The sequence below is a fragment of the Dunckerocampus dactyliophorus genome, chromosome 13 (assembly GCF_027744805.1).
Source record: "Dunckerocampus dactyliophorus isolate RoL2022-P2 chromosome 13, RoL_Ddac_1.1, whole genome shotgun sequence".
Lineage (NCBI taxonomy): Eukaryota > Metazoa > Chordata > Actinopteri > Syngnathiformes > Syngnathidae > Dunckerocampus > Dunckerocampus dactyliophorus.
Genome location: NC_072831.1, coordinates 6885474 through 6906664, shown reverse-complemented (window position 1 = coordinate 6906664; position 21191 = coordinate 6885474). Strand labels below are relative to the sequence as shown.

The 21191-nt window shown below is 40.5% G+C and overlaps 1 protein-coding gene across 1 annotated transcript; it reads right to left on the bottom strand.

Annotated features, from left to right (window-relative positions):
• Positions 1-1631: 1631 nt before the first annotated feature.
• On the bottom strand, positions 1632-18346 carry LOC129192161 (ubiquitin-conjugating enzyme E2 D3-like). Its single transcript, XM_054795839.1, has 7 exons — positions 17883-18346; positions 13076-13139; positions 12854-12885; positions 12670-12747; positions 8135-8240; positions 7839-7932; positions 1632-2513 (listed from the first exon to the last, which is right to left on the bottom strand). Exons 1-7 carry the CDS (start codon positions 17904-17906, stop codon positions 2468-2470), a joined length of 444 nt encoding a protein of 147 aa, XP_054651814.1. The 5' UTR covers positions 17907-18346; the 3' UTR covers positions 1632-2467.
• Between the last annotated feature and the right edge of the window lie 2845 nt (positions 18347-21191).

Genomic DNA, 21191 nt, shown 5'->3' with positions numbered 1-21191 from the left:
TTGGTCTATTGAGCTGGGTTTTTTGAATATTATTTATAACATTATACAATATTTTTTATATTATTAGTAATTCATTTTACACAATACAAATAATTTGGCAATAAATTAAGACAACAAAAAAATCAGAGGAGCCATTTGGCATCCATCTCTTTTTAGAGAGCAGGTTCTTTTGGCTCGGCTCACTAAATTTCACAAATTTCTATCAAGTTGTTTATCAACCATAACGCATTGCAGCGGTGCAACAAAAAAATCGTCCATGGAGTGGCAGTAATGAACATCAAACAGTTTGTTTGGAAGAAGGAGTGGCCTAGTCCAAGTCCTGACCTGAATCCTATTGAGATGCTGTGGCATGACCTTAAAAAGGTGTTCATGCTGGAAAACCCTCCAATGTGGCTGAATTACAACAATTGTGCCAAGATGAGTGGGCCAAAATTCCTCCACAGCGCTGTAAGAGACTCATTGCAAGTTATCACAAACACTTGATTACAGTTGTTTGCTGCTAAGGGTGGCCCAACCACTTATTAGGTTTAGGGGGCAATCACTTTTTCACACAGGACCATGTAGGGTTTGGGAGGTTTTTCTCTACTTTAAAAATAAAAAGTTCCATTTAAAAACTATTTTGTGTTCAGTTTTGTTGTCATTGACTAATATTTCAATTTGTTTGATAATCTGAAATATTTAAGTGTGACAAGCATGCAAAACACCCCCCCCCCCCCCCCCCCCCCCCACACACACACACACACACACACAGGAAGGAGGCAAACACTTTCACACCACTGTAAATCAAGGGCTGGACAGAAGAACTACTCCTAGAGTGATCGATGCTGACTCTACCTCAACCCTCCAAGCGTTGATCTCACAAAGTTCACTTCAGCTTTTTGAAGAAATGGACATGGCAATCTGGCTGCATGCCTTCACTGTCAACCACTTTCAATTTGTGGAAGTTCAACTGTAAATGCGTCATGTTAGGTCGTGCATGTGAAGTTTAACATTTCAAAATGTACCTACACTGACTTGTGACTCAAAAAAAAAAAAAAAAAAAAGTCTTGTTTGTCCAGTCCTATATTTTGTCATTGTAGTTTTCTGTATCACCTCACCTCATGAGCTGAGTGTATTGTGACACCCCTACTCAAAAATGTAACAATTACAAACATGGAATTTCCATTTCACACATGACTTGCACACAATTTATATTACAAAAATATACAGAGTAGATTCTTTGTAAAGACCTCTGCAAGTTCAGAGAACGTGTCATATACAAAACATATTGTACATTAGAATACGGTATATGCTAGTCCATCAACGCATCATGCAGACTTTACCAGTCTGGTCTGGAACCTCACTCCATTTATTATACATTCAGCAATATTTACATCAAACTTTGCCTATTTTAATGTTTAAGTTCTATGGCAGCCTCTTGACGCTTCATAATAGTTAAATAAAAATAAATAAAAATCTAGTTTGTCCAGTCATATACTTTGTCATTTTCTTAATGTAATGTTAAAATATCGTGTGAATAATATTTAATATTGTGAATAGTTGTAGTATCATCACACCCGTAATAGACAAAAAGCCTACTGTATACACAAATGTCTTAACACCAAACCTACAAACAATTCACAGCAACAATGTTAAGTTTTAAGTAACTTTATTGAAGGGAAAAACTAAAGAGAGCCACAAGTTGATTATCAACCATCGGCTTAGCATCAATACTTTGAGGGCTACAAGAAGACAGTGTTCAAGTGGGCGTAAGCTAAGAGCTCATCTACTGGCTTCTAGAGTATTGGGGGTGGGGGGGGGAGGAGGGAAAAAAAAAAAAAAACAGCTCGGAGGGGAACCAAATTCTTCCAAGTGTTGGGCCTCTTTTACTTGCAGCGACATCAGATATAGTTGCCTACCTTGATTAACATGCATAAAATACAACATTGAGGTACTTATATTTTTGTTTCCTTAACACTGAGTAGACTGCAGTGCTTCTCTGTACACGCCTCGATAGTGGAAGAAGATATGCTTCTTTCCTGGGGTAAGAGTCCTACGCTAGTGATCAGAAAGAGGTTGTGTTGCCATCAATCCTACACACGCTCACAGGAGCCATGAGCCAGTTTCTCTACATTTTTCCTCTGAATCTCTGTCAAATTAAAATCAAGCATACTTTGATGTTGGGGAATTACAACTTGCTCGCTCGTCTATGTATTTAAGTGTGAGTGTGTGTGTGTGTGTGTGTGTGTAAATTAAATTAATTGTTCATGCGCACAGTGGGCTCCAGATGGAAAACTTCCCAGAAACTGGCGCATGTCCTGAGAGCAAACACTATCTTCTTATTAGCGCACAGGTGGAGGTGGGGAAAAAAGGAGGGTGTAAAATGTTGATTAACAAAAAACCAAAAAACAAACGAGTGAAAAAGAAAAAAAAAATATCCTCAAATTTTCAGTCTGAAGCAGAGAAAACATTTTTCCAGACCATGCCATCACATTGCATATTTTTGTGTCCATTCTTTTGCCATTTTGGTGTACCTGCAAGGAGAAAAAACAAAGGTCAGCATAAAGTTTGTCAGGTTTTCACTTTAGCACATGCACTAAAGCACGCTTGCCAGGCCAACTATGTTGTGCCAAAATCCAACTTGGACAACACTCGGCATAGTTAACATTTGCAAGAACAATCGTGCATGCCAAGTACAATGCCTCCTTAACCTCTATTGTTTTTTACAAAATACTCTTACCCTTAAGCATTCATATTTCGGTGTTATCTACTGACACATTAGGTACAGTGTCTGTACAGTGGATCCCTGCACATTCACAATTCAGCATTCAAGGATCCGCAGAGTCGTCGTGTGCTGTGATGTTCGGCTATAGAAGCACTAGCTTTTCACAGTCAATCCGGCCTGAAAACTTGCACAGGAGGTGACTATAACTTAATGTATGATGGCAAGTTGTTACTGGAATTACAACAGGCGGTGTGGATTATGTAGACGTGGCATGGAGAAGCGCCTTCATCATCCGAGCACCCTCCATTCTCAGCTATGTGTTCATGGATCATCTTACACTCTCATTCATTAGGGGTGAGGAGCTACAGTATTTACACATATTTAAACGCATTTGGAACGCATTTAGTAGATTATATAAGCCGTCTCATTAAATGTCATTTAAAACACCTTCTTTAATCAGCATCTGTGTGTCTCGCTTGTCAAGTGCACAAATGGATAAATGAGTGTTCTTGACTACATTACACATATGAACACTTGTTAATGCAGTATGAGAAATAGCTTAAATCTTTTACATCCACTCTTAGACAAATGGACTGCCATTAATTACTGCCATAATTTGGGCATTTTTCCCATCTTGTATTTTTCCTTTGTTATTCCAGGATAAAGGTCGAGCCGCGCTCCTAAGTAGCAATGCGAACCGGCTCTGCAACCTGACTGTTGGGTTCAGAGATGGGCGGGGCAAGACAACTAGGGTGGGGTGTGTGTTCTCTTAACTGAAACTGACTGAAAGATGTGCGTGACTACACAAAAAGAGCAAATACAAAGATACACACACAGATTAGTATCAGTCACATGTAGGCATGGGCCGGTTACCGCATTCAAGGTATACCACGGTATGAAAACGTCAAGTTTCAAAACTACTAAAACTGTCTGTCATACAGTTCCTGTAATATGAGGGAACGGGAAGGTCCACACAGCCACATGTCTGTTATTCCTCGCAGTCGGAACTGGGCTTCAATGTGTTGAAACCACGGGCGTGTGCTGCGTTGCCAAAAGTCAGCCGTAGATAGCACCGGTGTTACCTGCCTTGCTAGCACTGAGCCGCGCCGGTACAGTCGCGCTGCTGTTGGTCGACATATTATTCACGTCGAGGGTCACCAAATGACAAGATGTGATTCAGAACGAGGAAGGAGTCAATGATAAGTGTTCTGAACAGTGTACTCTCCACTGAACATCAAGCAACAACCACTAACAAGGTCTCAGTTGCTAACAATAACAACAACAACATGGCCCGGAAACGAAAGTTTGTGGAAAAGCGTGACCTGCATACTCACCACTATAAAATAACGTAATATTACGACATTTACGACGAAGGAAAACAATGTTGCAATGTTGTCCCCAACCGAAACTTAAACTTAACAGCAAGTTGAACACCGTGATGTGTATCACTTGTAACGTGACACTTACCACAACAGCACATCTTATGTCGCATCATCTCCTCCCGAATGGAGCGGAAGATCCAAGACAAGGTTAAATTAACGTAGCGCAAATCAGTGAGATGAAGGTTAATGTACCTTTCTAACATAACATTAACTGTTTGGTGGGCTAGCTTTCTCTTAATAATGGCTACTGTCCAATGTGTGGAAGTTTATTACGATGGTAACGTGTCTTCATACAGGGTTTATTTTATCTGCAAAAAAAACAGGACTGATGGAAAATAAAAGCATTTTAGCTCACTCATCAGTAGCTGCTCATTTCTCGCAGACAATACTGTGGAATGGAACAAGAAAGGGTCTTCGTTTTGCTTTGAACCCTGCAAAAACTCAGCATCTTATGAAGAATATGTGTCTTATTTCTAGTCAGCCTGTCTACGTTTAGGATTTATAAATGCAGTGATCAACATAATGCAATTTAGTCTGTAGTTATTCCTCTCCTTTTCCAGTAAAGAGTCAGTCTGGGATGGATAAATCCATCTACAAAAGCACCATCATGTAGTCCATCAGACCCAAGAAAATACACTTTGTTCCTATGACAATGTCAATTTAAAAAATAAACGGTTGCTTATCTAAAAAATTTAACCAATTGGTCATTCATTATTTAGTGAAATGTTTTGTTTTCTCTTGGGTATTTTTTCCCCCAATTACTCGATAAATTGAAAAAAATTCTCAGTAGAATACTCGATTACTAAAATATTCAATAGCTGCAGCCATAGACCTTCTTGAGCCACTTGATCACATTTATTTGCATTTTGCTTGGTTTTATTTTACTAAGGAAATATTTATTGTATTGTGACTTGAGTTGCAGAATTAGCCACAGTAGACTACATTGGGAACTACATTGCACTTACAACCCCTGGCAAAAATTATGGAATCACCAGTCTCGGAGGATGTTCATTCAGTTGTTTAAATTTGTAGAAAAAAAGCTGATCACAGACATGACACAAAACTAAAGTCATTTCAAATGTCAACTTTCTGGCTTTAAGAAACACTAAAAGAAATCAAGAAAAAAAGATGTGGTAGTCAGTAACAGTTACTTTTTTAGACCAATCAGAGGGAAAAAATTACGGAATCACTCAATTCTGAGGAAAAAATTATGGAATCACCCTGTAAATTTCCATTCCCAAAACTAATATCTGCATCAGATTAGATCTGCTCGTTAGTCTGCAGTTAAACAGGAGTGATCACACCTTGGAGAGCTGTTGCACCAAGTAGACTGACATGAATCATGGCTCCAACACAAGAGATGTCAATTGAAACAAAGGAGAGGATTATCAAACTTCTTAAAGAAGGTAAATCACCACGCAATGTTGCAAAAGATGTTGGTTGTTCACAGTCAGCTGTGTCTAAAATCTGGACCAAGTACAAACAACATGGGAAGGTTGTTAAAGGCAAGCATACTGATAGATCAAGGAAGACATCAAAGCGTCAAGACAGAAAACTTAAAGCAATATGTCTTGAAAACAGAAAATGCACAGCAAAACAAATGAGGAACAAATGGGAGGAAACTGGAGTCAACGTCTGTGAACGAACTGTAAGAAACCGCCTAAAGGAAATGGGATTTACATCCAGGAAAGCTAAACGAAAGCCATCATTAACACCTAAACAGAAAAAAACAAGGTTACAATGGGCTAAGGAAAAGCAATCGTGGACTGTGGATGACTGGATGAAAGTCATATTCAGTGATGAATCGCGAATCTGCATTGGGCAAGGTGATGATGCTGGAACTTTTGTTTGGTGCCGTTCCAATGAGATTTATGAAGACGACTGCCTGAAGAAAACATGCAAATTTCCACAGTCATTGATGATATGGGGCTGCATGTCAGGTAAAGGCACTGGGGAGATGGCGGTCATTACATCTTCAATAAATGCACAAGTTTACGTTGACATTTGACACTTTTCTTATCCCATCAATTGAAAGGGCGTTTGGGGATGATGAAATCATTTTTCAGGATGATAATGCATCTTGCCATAGAGCAAAAACTGTGAAAACATTCCTTGAAGAAAGACACATAAGGTCAATGTCATGGCCTGCAAATAGTCCGGATCTCAATCCAATTGAAAATCTGTGGTGGAAGTTGAAGAAAATGGTCCAACCTGCAAAGCCGATCTGGCAAAAGCAATCAGAGAAAGTTGGAGCCAGATTGATGAAGAGTACTGTTTGTCACTCATTAATTCCATGCCTCTGAGACTGCGAGCTGTTATAAAAGCCAGAGGTGGTGCAACAAAGTACTAGTGGTGTGTTTGAAGTATTCTTTTGTTGTTGTTTTTTTCATGATTCCATAATTTTTTCCTCAGATTTGAGTGATTCCATAATTTTTTCCCTCTGATTGGTCTAAAAAAGTAACTGTTACTGACTACCACATCTTTTTTTCTTGATTTCTTTTAGTGTTTCTTAAAGCCAGAAAGTTGCCATTTGAAATGACTTTAGTTTTGTGTCATGTCTGTGATCTGCTTTTTTCCTACAAAATTAAACAACTGAATGAACATCCTCCGAGACTGGTGATTCCATAATTTTTGCCAGGGGTTGTAGAAATGTTATTTCACTTACATATGTTCCACTTTCATCATGTCGTATATATGGTTTAACTTGACATTTTTCTCTTTTCAAGAAAGACAAAAAAATATATATTTTTCAAAGCGCTGTAATTATTGAGGATGTCCGATACTATCGGCCTACCGATATTATCGGCTAAGTGCACAGAGAGCACCGACGTTAGCTAACTCATTAGCTTGTAGCAGCGCAGGTACGATCTCATTGTCACTGTTGTCAGTTACAATTTTTACCCACGTCGAGGGTCACCGAATGCGGAGATGCGAGACAGGAGTCAAGGTGGCACCAATCAGTTTACTCTCCATTCAACTCAACAACAAGCAACAATTTATCGATATCTGTTTGATATCAGAATCGGAATTGACAGTTGGACGATATCCGCAATATCGGTTATTGGCAAAAAAGCCAATATCGGACATCCCCAAGTAATTATAGTAGAGTGAAACAGTGATCTTTTTGCTCAAGGTTATTATACCGTCACAAGCTCATACCGGCCCATGCCTATAGTCACATTTACAGTCATGGGGGGAAAAAAAATGATAAAACCACCCTTGTTTTTTCAGTTTATTGATCCATTTTAATGCCTGTTACAACTAAAAGGTACATTTGTTTGGACAAATATAATGATATATCATAATGGTGTTTAAGAGCCAATACCTAGCAACTTCCATGGTATTCTTAATACCAAAAATCACTGAAGTTCTTACACGAATAGCTATAGCATTGTAAATATGTAACTATTTTTGTGGTCTGTTGTTTTTGCACAAACAAAGCTACCTTTAGTTATATCAGGCATTAAAATGAACAAGAAACTGAAGAAACAAAGGTGGTCTAACCATTTTTTCCATGACTGTACGATAAAGTCCATACATATACTTTGTCAACGCTATCAGTTGTGCAGATGACAGTCCAAATCAATCCCAGAGCGCCAGCCAAGATGCAGCGGCGCTTACCCCCCTTAAAGCATGGCGTACTTGGCTGTCCACTCCTGAGCTAGTTTATTGTACCTGAGAGTGAAAGCACATTACACCCCCTTACTTTTTTTTTTTTTTAATTGTTTGGACATTTGAAAGAAAAGACTCACTTGGAGTTATCTGTTTTGTAGATTCGTGCGATCTCTGGCACTAGGGGGTCATCAGGGTTGGGGTCGCATAGGAGTGAGCAAATGGAGAGAAGAACTACACAGAGAATGGGGGAGGGGAAAAAAGTCATTAAAAAGGTGTGCTGTTCTAGAATGATCCAAACATGACTCATCATTTCATGAGGAAATGTTGCAGTTTCCTGGTAAACAAGCCAACACAACAATGAGCCCTATTAACATTTTTTTGCTAACAAACTTCCTCATGAAGCCAACAACTCCCGGTGACGATGTAATCTTACCTTTAGAAATAGTAAGTGCTGGAGACCACTGTGATCTGAGAATGTCCAGACAGATACTGCCGTTACTGTTAATATTTGGGTGGTAAATTCTTGTTGTGAACGCAACCTGCAGAGAGCAAAAGGAAAAGGGGATGATTAATACTGAGTCAGTTAGATCAGCTTTATTATTTTAGGTGGCATGTCAGGTGTGACTTCGTGGAGGACAAGACACCAGAAAAACATGTTCCCAGCACCAAGACCCCACCCCCCCTCCCCCTTTAGCTTTTACAAAATATACAGTACTTTCACATTTGGATGGCATGATGCATGATCTGAGCACACTTCCTGGTTCACATCATTGGCCACGTAGAGCTGAACAAGTCATGCATTGTCAGCACACAAACATTCAAATGAATCCAGCAGAACCGCTACATTTGATTGCCGTCGGGATGGTATAGTTTCAAGTTGAACCAATATCTTGGACACAACATCACACGAAATTTGTCCAGGTCTGGTGAGCCTTCATCTCAGTGAGCAGTTCAACAATTAACATTTGCTTTTTTTGTGTTACAGTGGATCCCCGCACATTTGCGATTCAACCATCACAGCCCCACAAACTCAGATTTATTGTCCGAAAATAGGCTGTTTTTTTTTTTTTTTTACCCTGCAGAAAACACAGCTCATTCACCTTAAGTTGGTAATAATTTACAAATACGTAATACTGGTAAAATGTACAGCCCTATAATTTTTACATGTTGGTGTCTTTATGCTTCCCCAAGTGTTGCACTTTGTTTGGCAGTCCTTGAATGCACCGTAGTTGCTGTGAGAGACAAAAGTAAAACGTAACTTTTACACCATAATTCCTATTCCATCTGTCCATGAACGGGGAGTCTGGAACGGAATCTGATCTAATTACAACAATTACAACAGTCACTCTTATTGCAAATGTTAACTGGAGAACAACAACAATGCCAAAAGCTGTGCATCAAAAAGACATTTTTGTGGGCCTATAAATCACTCAAATTTTCACCATTCGCTGGTGGTCCTGGAAGGTAACCGCAGCGAAAAGCAGGCATCGACTGTGTTTGGCAATTCCACCACAGAAAGATGCCAGCGTCAAAACAGGAAAAACTTGACAGTCATAAAACCAGAAATGTAGCAGTAGCCTAACTAATACAGTGAATCAGCTGCGACTTGCAGTAATAACCTTTTGCACATTTGTCAACAAGTCATAGTGTGAGTACTACAATGTATTTGTTTAGCATTTACCTTTTACAGCAGTTACCGTACATTTACACTGGAAAGACAGGAATGGCCAATTTTTACTTAACATTGCCTGTGCAGTCTTAAGTCTTGAATTTCCTCCAAGTGCCTTATAATGTGGCGCGCCTTATGTGTGCACAGAGTTCCAAAAACTGTAAATGTTGTGTGCCTTTGATGAGCGCTCCGCTTGACTGACTGGGAACAGCACATAGACTGACATGCTACTTATATGGAGGAAAGGCGGACGGGACTGAGGACAGCATGCGGACATTAAAGGGGGAAGGGTGCGGGTGAAAGAGGACGCTAAAGGCACGCCCCCAGTAGGTATATAGTGCCGGTATGTGCATTGTGCAAAACATCGGTTTGGCTCAGGACCCCCAAAAATGGCACCTACGAAGAGACACGCTTCCAAAGCACAGTTTAAACTGCAAGCTATCGGTTACGTGAAAGAACATGGGAATCAAGCAGCTGCGAGAGAATTCAAGATAAAAGAATCCATGGAGCATTCCGGAAGGCTTGACGAAGGAACTCCAAGCGCTGGACATCGGAGTAAACGGGGCGTTCAAAGTGAAGTTGCAAAAGGCGTGGGAGCGATGGATGACAGATGGCGAACACAGCTTTACTAAGACTGGGAGGCAGCGCCGGTATACTTACACCACAATTTGTGAATGGATTGTGGATTCTTGGGCTAACGTGTCTGAATGCACTGTTTGAGCTTTCGCAAAAGCTGGCATCATTTCTGACAATGACGAGAGGGAACCTGGCGTGTTTGATGGAGAACTTGCCCAGCTGTTCATTTGGGATACAGAAGATGAGCACTTTGATGGATTTGTAGATGAGGATTGATAATAAATAAATAAATAAATAAATAAATAAATAAAAAAAACACGAGTACATTGTTAAATACTTTAATAAAGTACAACCGAACTCAGTTTTGCTCCTGCTGCCTTTTTAAAAACATATTCTAGCATGCATGGTAGTGTATGTTTTAGCATGCATGCATGCTACCGCATGTTGTAAGTTAGCGTATGTTTTACCATGCCTGCCCCAATAATATGGTGCGTCTCATGTATGTGTCAAATACAGCAATAGCACCATAAACTGAGACTGCGCCTTTTAATACGGTGCGCCTTATGGTTGCAAAAATACGGTACTTTTCATCTGATTTGGTTTTTGATGACAATTTGACCAAAAATTCCTTCTGTTTTAACACAGAAAAACCAGTCAGTTTGCCCTCCTATCATTTCGTGGTATCGAGCGACCAGACAATGCATTCAAAGCGTTGAGTCAGTGCCCTTATTGATTTTATTTTAAACCATTTTTATTGAGTGCAACTGCTAAATAACCCACTATGGGGCCCAAGAAATTTGTGAGTACCAGCACTTTGATAAAGGTGAGAAAGACTACTGAATTCAAAGAATAACCCATCGCCAAGTACAGAAGTGGCGTTCGTATGGCCGATCTTGCCATGATATACGGCTAATCTGCATCAACAATAAGTTCCATCCTGGTGAAGAAAGAAAGAAAAAAAAATCATGGAAGCTAATATTGTGAAAAAGGGTAAACGTGTCAGCATTTTTCATCGTTTGTGGTCTGTTTTGTTGAGAAGTTCTTTTGGAGTGGGATTCCCCTTCCAAAGAACAACCTCTCCTCCTCTCCTCTCTTTCCCTTCCTCACCGTCTTCCATATGCCAACAAGAGTCTTCGATAAAAGTTATGTTAAATGTTTATTCATCCATTTCATTACTCATTTATAATTATTTCTCATTTTTTTCTGTATGTAAAAAGTATAATTATCGATAAAATGTACTTTTGTTCAGATTTTTGAGAGTCTGCACTTACATTATTTCTTAGGGGAAAATTGGTTCGGTTTTCATACATTTCAGTTTTCAGACTTTTTGGAACGGATTAGTCGTCTTTCACAACATTGCGATTCGAATATCACTTCCCTACTCTAGCGCGTAAAAAAAAAAAAATGAACATATTTGCCGTTTCTTAATTAACTATGGCCCATTATTAATAAAATACTGAAATACAAGTTGTACGTAGTATTCTGGTCACTAGGCATCAGTGCGACTAGGGCTGTCAAACGATTTAAATATTTATTTAATCGCAATAATCCAATTTTGTCCTTAACTCGATCACAATCGCAGATCAAAATAAGTTTTTATCTGTTGGGATGGGAGGTTGGGATGGAAATCTTTGTGGTAAGCGATTTGATCCACAACTACGATAACTACATCACATATTATGTCAAGTGATATCAATGTTGGAAATATGGGCCATTATTTTATTAAAAAGAAATATACTGTATGTATATTATATACACATTTAGAAATGACCCAGTTTGTGCATGTTTAATGCGAGTGGTGCTTTGTCCCATTTTGTTTGATGGTCCTTGAACGCAACATGTAACTATGTCCCACGCTGTACAGATTGGACTAACTATACTGTATTTTTACCCTTTTTTCCCCCTTTCACCTCATTCTGGTCCCAAATGCTGACACACGATGTGTGAATGTAAAAAGGTAAAATTGACACTCACTCATTCAGTGCTAATGTGCGTATTTGTTCGGACAAATCTAAACTGGAACATGTGGAGGTTAACAGGCATAAAATAGGGATGGGCAGCCTCTTGCGATAACGCTATATATTACGATATATTCTTCAGCATATAAAAATTATAATCGAAGCATTTCAAAACAGGCTACAAAGGCTCCTTGTTTGACTGCTGACGTATGCTGCAACATATTCATTTGCGGTTTTCTGACGTGGTCGCTCACAGTGTGGTTGCTCGATGTGATTATTATTCTCTCTCCGGACTCTTCTAAATCTATTGGCTCATTTCTTGGTCATAGCTGGTTAGTCTCCGCTGGAACGCAGTTCTAGCTAGACTTCTGTTTAAGTGTACTCAGCACTTTCTCTTTTCGCTACTTTACATTTAGCTTCGCAGTTAGCATGGCTTCTCTGTCTTAGCTTAGCTATTCCTCGTCCTCTTTTAGTAATCATACTTGTAAGAATTGCAGTTTACTCGCTGCCATGGATGTGTAGACGAGTAATTTAGAGGAGCAGCTCTGCACATACTTCAGCCGCTACATTACATCGGCGACTTGTTGCAGCTTGCCGCTCTCTATGTTGTGTCATCAACATGCATTATCGCCATAGAATTGAAATCTGTAGCGTAGGCCAAATTTATAGTGTTTCTATCGGATATCTTTTACTGCCCATTCTTAACACGTAACTGATTGTGTTTGAAATGGACGCTGCAGTTTTTATATGTTGACCGTAGCTTACCTTGGGTGGTTTGAAGGGGTAATCTGTTGGGAAATGAATAGTCAAGAAGAAAACACCCCCCTGATATGGACTGTCACTCTGAAAGAAAGACATTTCAAAAACATCCGCACCTCATGTCAGCAGCTTCACATAGTCAAAATGAAAATCATTAAAAATATATCAGTGAAAGGACGTTGGTACTTACAGGCCCCATGATAGTGGCTTGCCAGTGAAACACTGCAGATAGAGGGTCAAGGGTCACAGTGTGAGATTGAAACATGCTATGTAATTACATAAAAAATGCAGACATAAGACTGGGAGTATGAAATGAAAGCAGTCTTTTGTGGCCGTTAACAAATATTGTTTTAAAAACACCCAATATGTACTGTCCCTCACTAAAAGATACACACAAAAAAAAAAAACTTACTGTCATCACCCACGGGGCCAGCGGAGCACTGTGCTGGGGGGTCACGAGCCAGGTCATGAAGCTCCTAAAGTGTAAAAACAATAATAATTAACAATAATTAAAAATTCAGAATTCAACTTTTAAAAAAGGGGATTCCTTGACAACCAACACACAAGACCATGTCTACAGTAGGAATGGGCAATAAAGTATGTACAGTAATCCCTTGTTAATTGCAGTTAATTGGCTCCAGTTCCAACGGTGAAAGTGATTTTCCACAAAATAGGATTCCTTCTTTATAAATTGAACATTTTTGTAGTTAGCACAGAAAACCAGTTTGCGACCTTATATGCCTGATATTTGTATTTTACTTCATTTAGCCATTTTATGCTCGAAATGCTTAATTTAGGTTTAATTTAAGAATAGGTACAATTTGGTGTGGTATGCATTTTATTTTAACTAATAGTAGGCCAAATTCAACCACAATACAGCGATCATTAATTTTTGAGGATGTGCTATTTGAGGCACAAGGTGCTGAGGAACAACTGTACGAAAGAAAACAGAATGGTACACAATGGTAGCCATGAGAAAAACTCACCCATTTACTTATTAATGCGAGTGGGGTATAGTTTTATCCACAATACAGTGGCACCTAGCCATAACAGCAAAGTTGGACGTGCTCAATGAAGTGTTTACACCAGACATTACTGACAGAGGCTCGCTCTTTTGTTATCACTGACAGCTGACGTCACTCATGCTCCTTGCTACTTTGTTGTTAGCAGGCTAGCAAACACTGTTGTGGTGATCACATGGGTTCTACCCGGTACATCAACTGCTTGTGTCAGGGTGCCAATATCGTAGATTTGAGATGCAAGCTAATATAACTCTGTTTTCTTTACTGCTATCAGCACAATATCAGATATCAATATGGGATCGGGCCATCGCTACTTCAATTAGAATTTATATGCCAAAAAATATATCGTAATACAGTGGAACCTTGGTTAGTGTCATTAATTCTAAACAAAATAATTTAAATCCAATTAATCATATCCAGAAAACGTCAACACAAAACACATTTTCATAGTTTTACATGCAGTAAATAATTCCACATACATCTAAATGATGAATGAATGGGATAAATGAACATTTACGGTTACTTTTACCTTCACTGAGGACGTGATTGTTGATGTGACTGTTCCTAAAGACACGGTGTGCCAGCGAGACGCCACACTGACACCACCGTCCTGTTTTGCCAGGAGTTTTTTTTCTCTCATTACTTTCTCTCCTCAATAACCCAGAATGGAGCCTCAAAGTTTCACGTGCCAGCATTTTGATAAAGAAGGTGAGAAACTGAGTGAGAGTGAGTGAGAACTGAATTTAAGAAATAACTCATGACAAAACAGGATGATGGTTTCCGTGTTGTGTCTCGCTGGAACATTGCGTCTTTGGGAACACTCGAAGAACCACATTTTCAGTGAATGTAAAAGTAACCATAAATGTTCATTTATCCCTTTAATTTTCATTTATACACGGTTTCCCCTTGGATTTTTTTAAAGCTGTGGTGGTGGGCGGCATGGGAGGGTAGACTGCCACCGCTGTGTCATGTCGCTGCTGCGTCTGCAAGTTTGTAAAATGACAATTTATTAACTTAACTTTTTTCAACAACCAGCAAAACTGCTAATTTGATGTCTGTTTTAGAGTAATACTAATACATGAGAAATTAATTGTTCAACAATAAATTTTTTGGTACAAAATAAATTAATATAAAAATAATTTTCATATTTTAGTTATAGAAATCTGTCCTGTATAAACGGTATAAATTGAGAGCCCAGGGTTATGATAGCACAGGTGTATCCAACTTACAGCACTATTAAAGCTACTTTGACAAAAAGAAAAGAGGTGAGCTATTTGTTTTATATGAATGCCAACATTTAAACTGCACTTTATTTAAAAAGCACATCTCCACTCAGTGTGCTCATTTGTCATTAAATACAGGTGTCATGCTTGAATAGAACACTTGTAAAAATACTAAGAGGTGATCAAATATTCTTTGGTAAACTACTCATCACCTGTTGGAGATCCCTGTGATAGCGGCACTATCTTAAAGCTGGACACGCTACATGTTTATGTTGAACAACTTCGACACAACTAGTGTTTTCTAGACAAGCCATAAGTATTATAATGATGCGAGCAAGATTGTTAAGTGACATTAAAAAAAAAGTTAGCATGTACCCCATGAATGCGATAGCCGCTTGTAGCTCGCTCGTGGGAAAAAAACAAGCTAGCTAGCTGCTGCCAGAGAGGAAATGAGAGCCAGGCGTATGCTGGAGCCTATCCCAGCTAACTTCGGGCAAGAGGCGAGGTATACCCTGGACTGGTCGCCAGCCAATTGCAGGGCTAGTGTGCAGTGTTCTCTAACCTCAGGGTGAGGAACCTAAATCGGTTCGGTCACTTTTTATTGGTGACGATTGAGTAAAAGTGTTAACATTGACTAGGGGTGTCCCGATACAACCTTTTCACTTCCGATACAAGATCAATACTGCAGCTTTGAGTACCGTCCGATACCACGTGCAGATATCAGCACAAATCATACATACATTATTTTATGGCTTATTTTGTATTGCGGAATGTTCAAAAAGGCTTGATCAAGGGATATTACTCAACACCAAGTATGAGGAAAAACTGACCCACGTACTTGTTCATGCATCTTATGTATATTATTGTCGGCAATGTAATGGAGGTTAGGCATAATGTATCGAGGTTCGAGGTGTTCAATGAGGCGTATAAACCTGACATTACTCTCCAGCCGAGGACTGGCTTTTTTCTCTCATAACCAATGACTTTTTGTCCAGTGGGACTCGCACTTTGCAGATGTTTCCGACAGATGGGGAAGGAACCGTGGTCTGACAAAAAATTTGTTGTGTTTTTTGTTTTCATATGCGCAACGAGGCCGGTTGGTCGGTTCTGTGCCACCGCGGGAAACTTGTGCATGACAGGTTTTGCACTCTGCTACAATGTCTTTTTCTGACTTCAAGAAGAAGCCGATAATATCTCACATGGAGGCAACCCTAAAATACTCACCATTAAGCAAAAGGACTTCTGTGTTCTTTGTTGTTAGTTTGTCCATGTTATGGCTTTGCATATTATATTTTCAGACATTTAGGTCTGGAGCTGGCAAAGATAACATGACAAACTGCCTTAGACTTCTATATCTACTCCTATAAATACATACAATTACATATTTTCCATACGTTTGGAAGCCAAGTGACTTCTTACATAAGCTCTTCAACAGTAGCTAATTTAGCTCTTTCAAGGCGTGAGTTGCCAGAAGACTTTGAGGTGGTTCTCAACTGGTGGGTTCGGGCCCAAAAGAAGGTTGCGGGTAAGCTTGTCACGATAGCAAATTTTGCTTGTCGATAATCGTGCTACAAATTATCGTCGATAATCGAGAAAACTGTGTCCGTCGTCTGTGTTCATGGGCCCACCGTGTTCATTCTGTCTAAAAACCAAATATTCCCACATTGGGGCTGTCCGCCCTGGCCTTCGCCTCAGAAACCATCGCTTCTGCGCCTTGACTCATGCGAGTAGATGAAACACACGCATACATGCAGATGTCAATTTATCGAGGGGGTCATTATCGACCTGTTTATTTTCTTTTTAATCATTCGATTAATCAATTTTGGTTATTGTGACAGGCCTAGTTGTGGGTCCATGCTGGATGGGGTGCAGACAGCTAGTCAAAAATTACATTAAAATATGTATTTTACACCCAGCGTCTACTAACGTCGATACTAATGACAGTCAATTAAAGAATGTTTGATTCTACTTTGACTTAAAAGGTGGGTCGTGACTTAGTGACCATTGGAAAATGCGGGTCCCAGTTTGAGACAATTGGAGAACTCCTACCCCAAATGAGGTTTTGGGTTACTTGTAGGGCAGGTATGACAGTTTAAGAACTGCCAAGTAGTTGCCGTTCTAGTTGAGCACTTGATGCAAACACGGTTGCCAAACTATTTCTTCCACAAAGCACTTCCAAGTTGAAGAGCTCAAGAAGTGTGTGGAGGGAAACATGTTATGGTCTGCACCAGTTGGAGCCGGAGGAGACCAAATCATATGTAACACACACACCAGCTATTTATTTTTAGGCCTACAGCTATTTTAAAGCGAGGTGGGGGCCGCTGCCCCACCCGGCCTTCAGTAAACACATTTTGCTATTAAAAAAAAAAAAAAAAAAGAAAAAAAGCTTCTGTCTAGTCAGTCCATGTTACTTTTCCAGTCTTTTCAATGCAAGGCGGCTAGGACAAGATAACATACCAGAGATATGTTTCATGAGGACACCATTGACGTGCAAAACACACTCATGGTGAAATATGACTCACGGTTTCTGGTAACGACGCCTGTGTGAACTGTTGCTAAATTGCTACAACACCTGCTTTGGATGTGTGGCATTAACGCCAGACCCCGGACATATGTAAATTAACAGTGTTTCCAAAATGTTTGTGTTTATTTATATAAGATGTATCAAGTGAAGTGTCGGGCCTGCCTCCTTGCTCACGTCAGCTAGCATGCTATACGACATTTGTACTTCTGTGTCCACCACTCGACAATCTGGCGGTGGCTGTGGAAGTTATCTCGGTGTTTAATGTGTGAGACGCTTAAAAACGAGTAGACTTTGCCCCTAAGATTGCGTTTCAAACCTCGACCGAACATGCTTCCCCACATAGGCTTCATGACCGGGAAGCTAGCCGACTAGCCAGCTCGCTAGGCACTTAGCTAGGATAGCAAGCAAGCGAGCAATCGGGCGCTTAATGGCTGTCGAGTATAATCTTACCTTGTTAATCCTTTTCAAAGCCATCCTCTCTTGAAATTGTGCCCTTAATGGTCTCAGCGATGAAGGCCAGGCGTGTTGATGCCAGGATGCTTCTCTTGCTCCTCAATTCACCGACGCAAGTGTCAACTCGACGGCCTTTCTCCTCGAGCTAGCACAGTTAGCCGACAAGCTAAAGCAATTACGTATGCGCGGAGTTCTTAAATTGGCTACTTCTAAACCAGCTTGGGTTTGTTATTTATTATTATTATTTCTACCACAAACCAGCGAATTGTTTCAATAGTCTTCCCCTGACTGTTATTGTTCCCTCGGGGGACGGATAGATGTGTGCCAGGTGGCGGAACCCGGACCACGAACCTCGTACTGCCGATGTCGTTAGCCAACTAGCGGCTGTCCGCATGCAAGCGAGCCTTTATGACGCGGAGGCGGTGCAGCTGCTCGATGACTGACGGCCCGGATGTGATGGCACAAGCCGGCTAACAACACCGACGTCATGCCGGGGTCGGACCTCGCCGGACCGGACCTGCCACTATTGCTATTATCATTATTAAACACGTGTGTTTTCATAGGTGTTTGTTTCATTTAATTTGGGCGCAACTTCCTGATTACCGTTTTTAAGTACATTCACGTAGATAGGTATTGTTCTCCCCACACCTTGATGACGTTATAGACACGTTTACATTCCAATTATCAACTTTGGGTGAAAAGACTCGCCTTAATGCCGTTATACAGTAGACACTAACTACATGTCAAAAATGTAATTGTTCACAATTATTTCTCCATAGAGGCTGAAGTGTTAAACCAGTTTTCATCCAGATTGAACCTAGATGTAGTCACTGACATTTGATATGGAAAGCTATTTGGGAAGGGCTGGAAGTCTTGTTTTACTAAATTCCGGACCGAACATATGGGAAAATAGGAATGCAATAGATCCCAGCTTTTTGTGGGCTTGCATTCTGGGACCCTCAGCAAATGGCACAAATCCATGAGTCATTGATATGCCCATAAAAAGGTATATTTTTCACTCATAACTTGTTCGCTCTGCCACTCCAAACCCTTCTACTGGGTTGACGTTCTCGTCCGATTTTGGATCAACATTTGCAATAAAAGTGAGAGTTGTAATAATTACATTAGATTCTGCTCCAGAACCCTCCCCCGTCTCTCTTCAAAATGCCTCACACACTTATGAAAGGCATTTGAAAGTATAACATGTATAGGTACTCACCACTAATGAATGTTAATGTAAGATGATTGATGAACAGATGGAATCGGAGTCACGGTGTAGAAGCTGTAAAGAAGTTTTTCTTTTGTCTCTCACAGAAATAAATGGTGCATTCAAGGTCATCCAAAAAATAAGTGTAAATCTCAACATTTGACGAGAAATACAGTATATACTTTCAAGGCCATACACAACCTCAGCGCTCCGTACCTGACGAACCCCCTCCACATTGCCACTCCAGCTCGCTCCCTCCTCGTCCATTCACTTCACTGCGCCCACTGCCCGCCTCAGCACCACGGGGAGCACCCAAACTCTGGAACTCGTTACCTTCCGACATCCAAAATATTGACTCACTTCCCATCTTCATACCCATCCATCCATCTTCTATACCGCTTATCCTCATTAGGGTCGCGGGTATGCTGGAGCCTATCCCAGCTGACTTCGGGCAGGAGGCGGGGTACACCCTGGACTGGTCGCCAGCCAATCACAGGGCACATATAGACAAACAACCATTCACACTCACATTCATACCTATGGACAATTTAGAGTCGCCAATTACAGTCAAAGGCAAACTCCACACAGAGATGTGTGGCCAACATGCTAACCACCCGGCCACCGTGCGGCCCCATCTTCATATCAAGACTCAAAATTCATCTGTTTAAGATTGCATACTCACTTTGTACAAAGACATACACTTGAAAAAATTGGGGCTGTCAAATGATTATACATTTTAATCAAATTAATCCGTTTTCATATGAATTAATCACGGTTAATCACCATTTGCAACTTACTGTATTTTATGAACAAAAAGCTAAACGACAGGACACAATTTTATATATTTGTACGTATTAACAGCTCCAAATGAACTGGAAATTTAAAATCATGCTAAAAGATAACGCACGTCTGAAAATCTATTTGTCCAACACTAGTCTCTTTAATAGCAGCAGAACATCTGACTCACACTTTAACCTCGTTATTATGAGCCATGACGGGTTGCGTTCAAAGACACCGTGTCATTTTTAAAGTTAAATTTTGTATTTTCTGGGATTTCCGAGCATACTCAAATGCAGCAAATTGAACTTCCACAATAAGTGTTATGCGAGTGAGTGATAAGACTGTCCACTTACAGTTTTTGTTTATTTAGAGCACACGTACACGCATGCCGCACGGTGGCCTAGTGGTTAGCAAGTTCACCCCACGCCAGGAGATCTGGAAGATCGAATCTCTGTTGGGCATCTCTGTGTGGAGTTTGCATGTTCTCCCCATGCGTGGGTTTTCTCCGGGTTCCCTGGTGTTTTTCCACATTCCATAGGTGGCGACTCTACTTTGTCTATAGGTATGAATGTGAGTGTGTATGATTGTCCAGGGTGGACTCTCGCCTGAAGTCAGCTTGGATAGGCTACAGCATACCCCGCGACCCTTGAAGATGGATGGACGGACATACGAGGTGTGTCTGAAGACTGGGTGTGCGGTATGAGCGATGGGCAATAGAGGGATTAGCAAATTGTGTTATCATCTAACATGATATTTTAGGAGTGTGTAACTGTAATCTCAGTTTGCTTTCTGCAACCTTTACATTTTTTTTAACATGCTTTTGTATACAACACATCTCAAAGCAAGACATCCATCCATCCATCCATCTTCTATACCGCTTCTCCTCTTTAGGGTCGCAGGGGTATGCTGGAGCCTATCCCAGCTGACTTCAGGCGACAGGCGGGGTACACCCTGGGCTGGTCGCCAGCCAATCGCAGGGCACATATAGACAAACAACCATTCACACTCACATTCACACCTACGCACAATTTAGAGTCGCCAATTACAGTCAAAGTCAAACGTCAAAGTCATGTTGATCACATTCTTTGATGTGAGAGGCATCGTCCACGTTGAGTTCTCTTCACGGGGCCAGACGATCAGTCAGCATGTTTACAGAGAGGTCCTGCAGCGTTTGCTTCGCTCAGTTTGCGAGAAGAGACGAGAGTTGTGGCAGGACAACTTGTAGCTGCTTCACCACGACAATGCACCGGCTCACAATGCCCTGAGCATCCGGCAGTTCTTGGCCGAGAAGAACATCACCGTGTTGGAACAACCTCCCT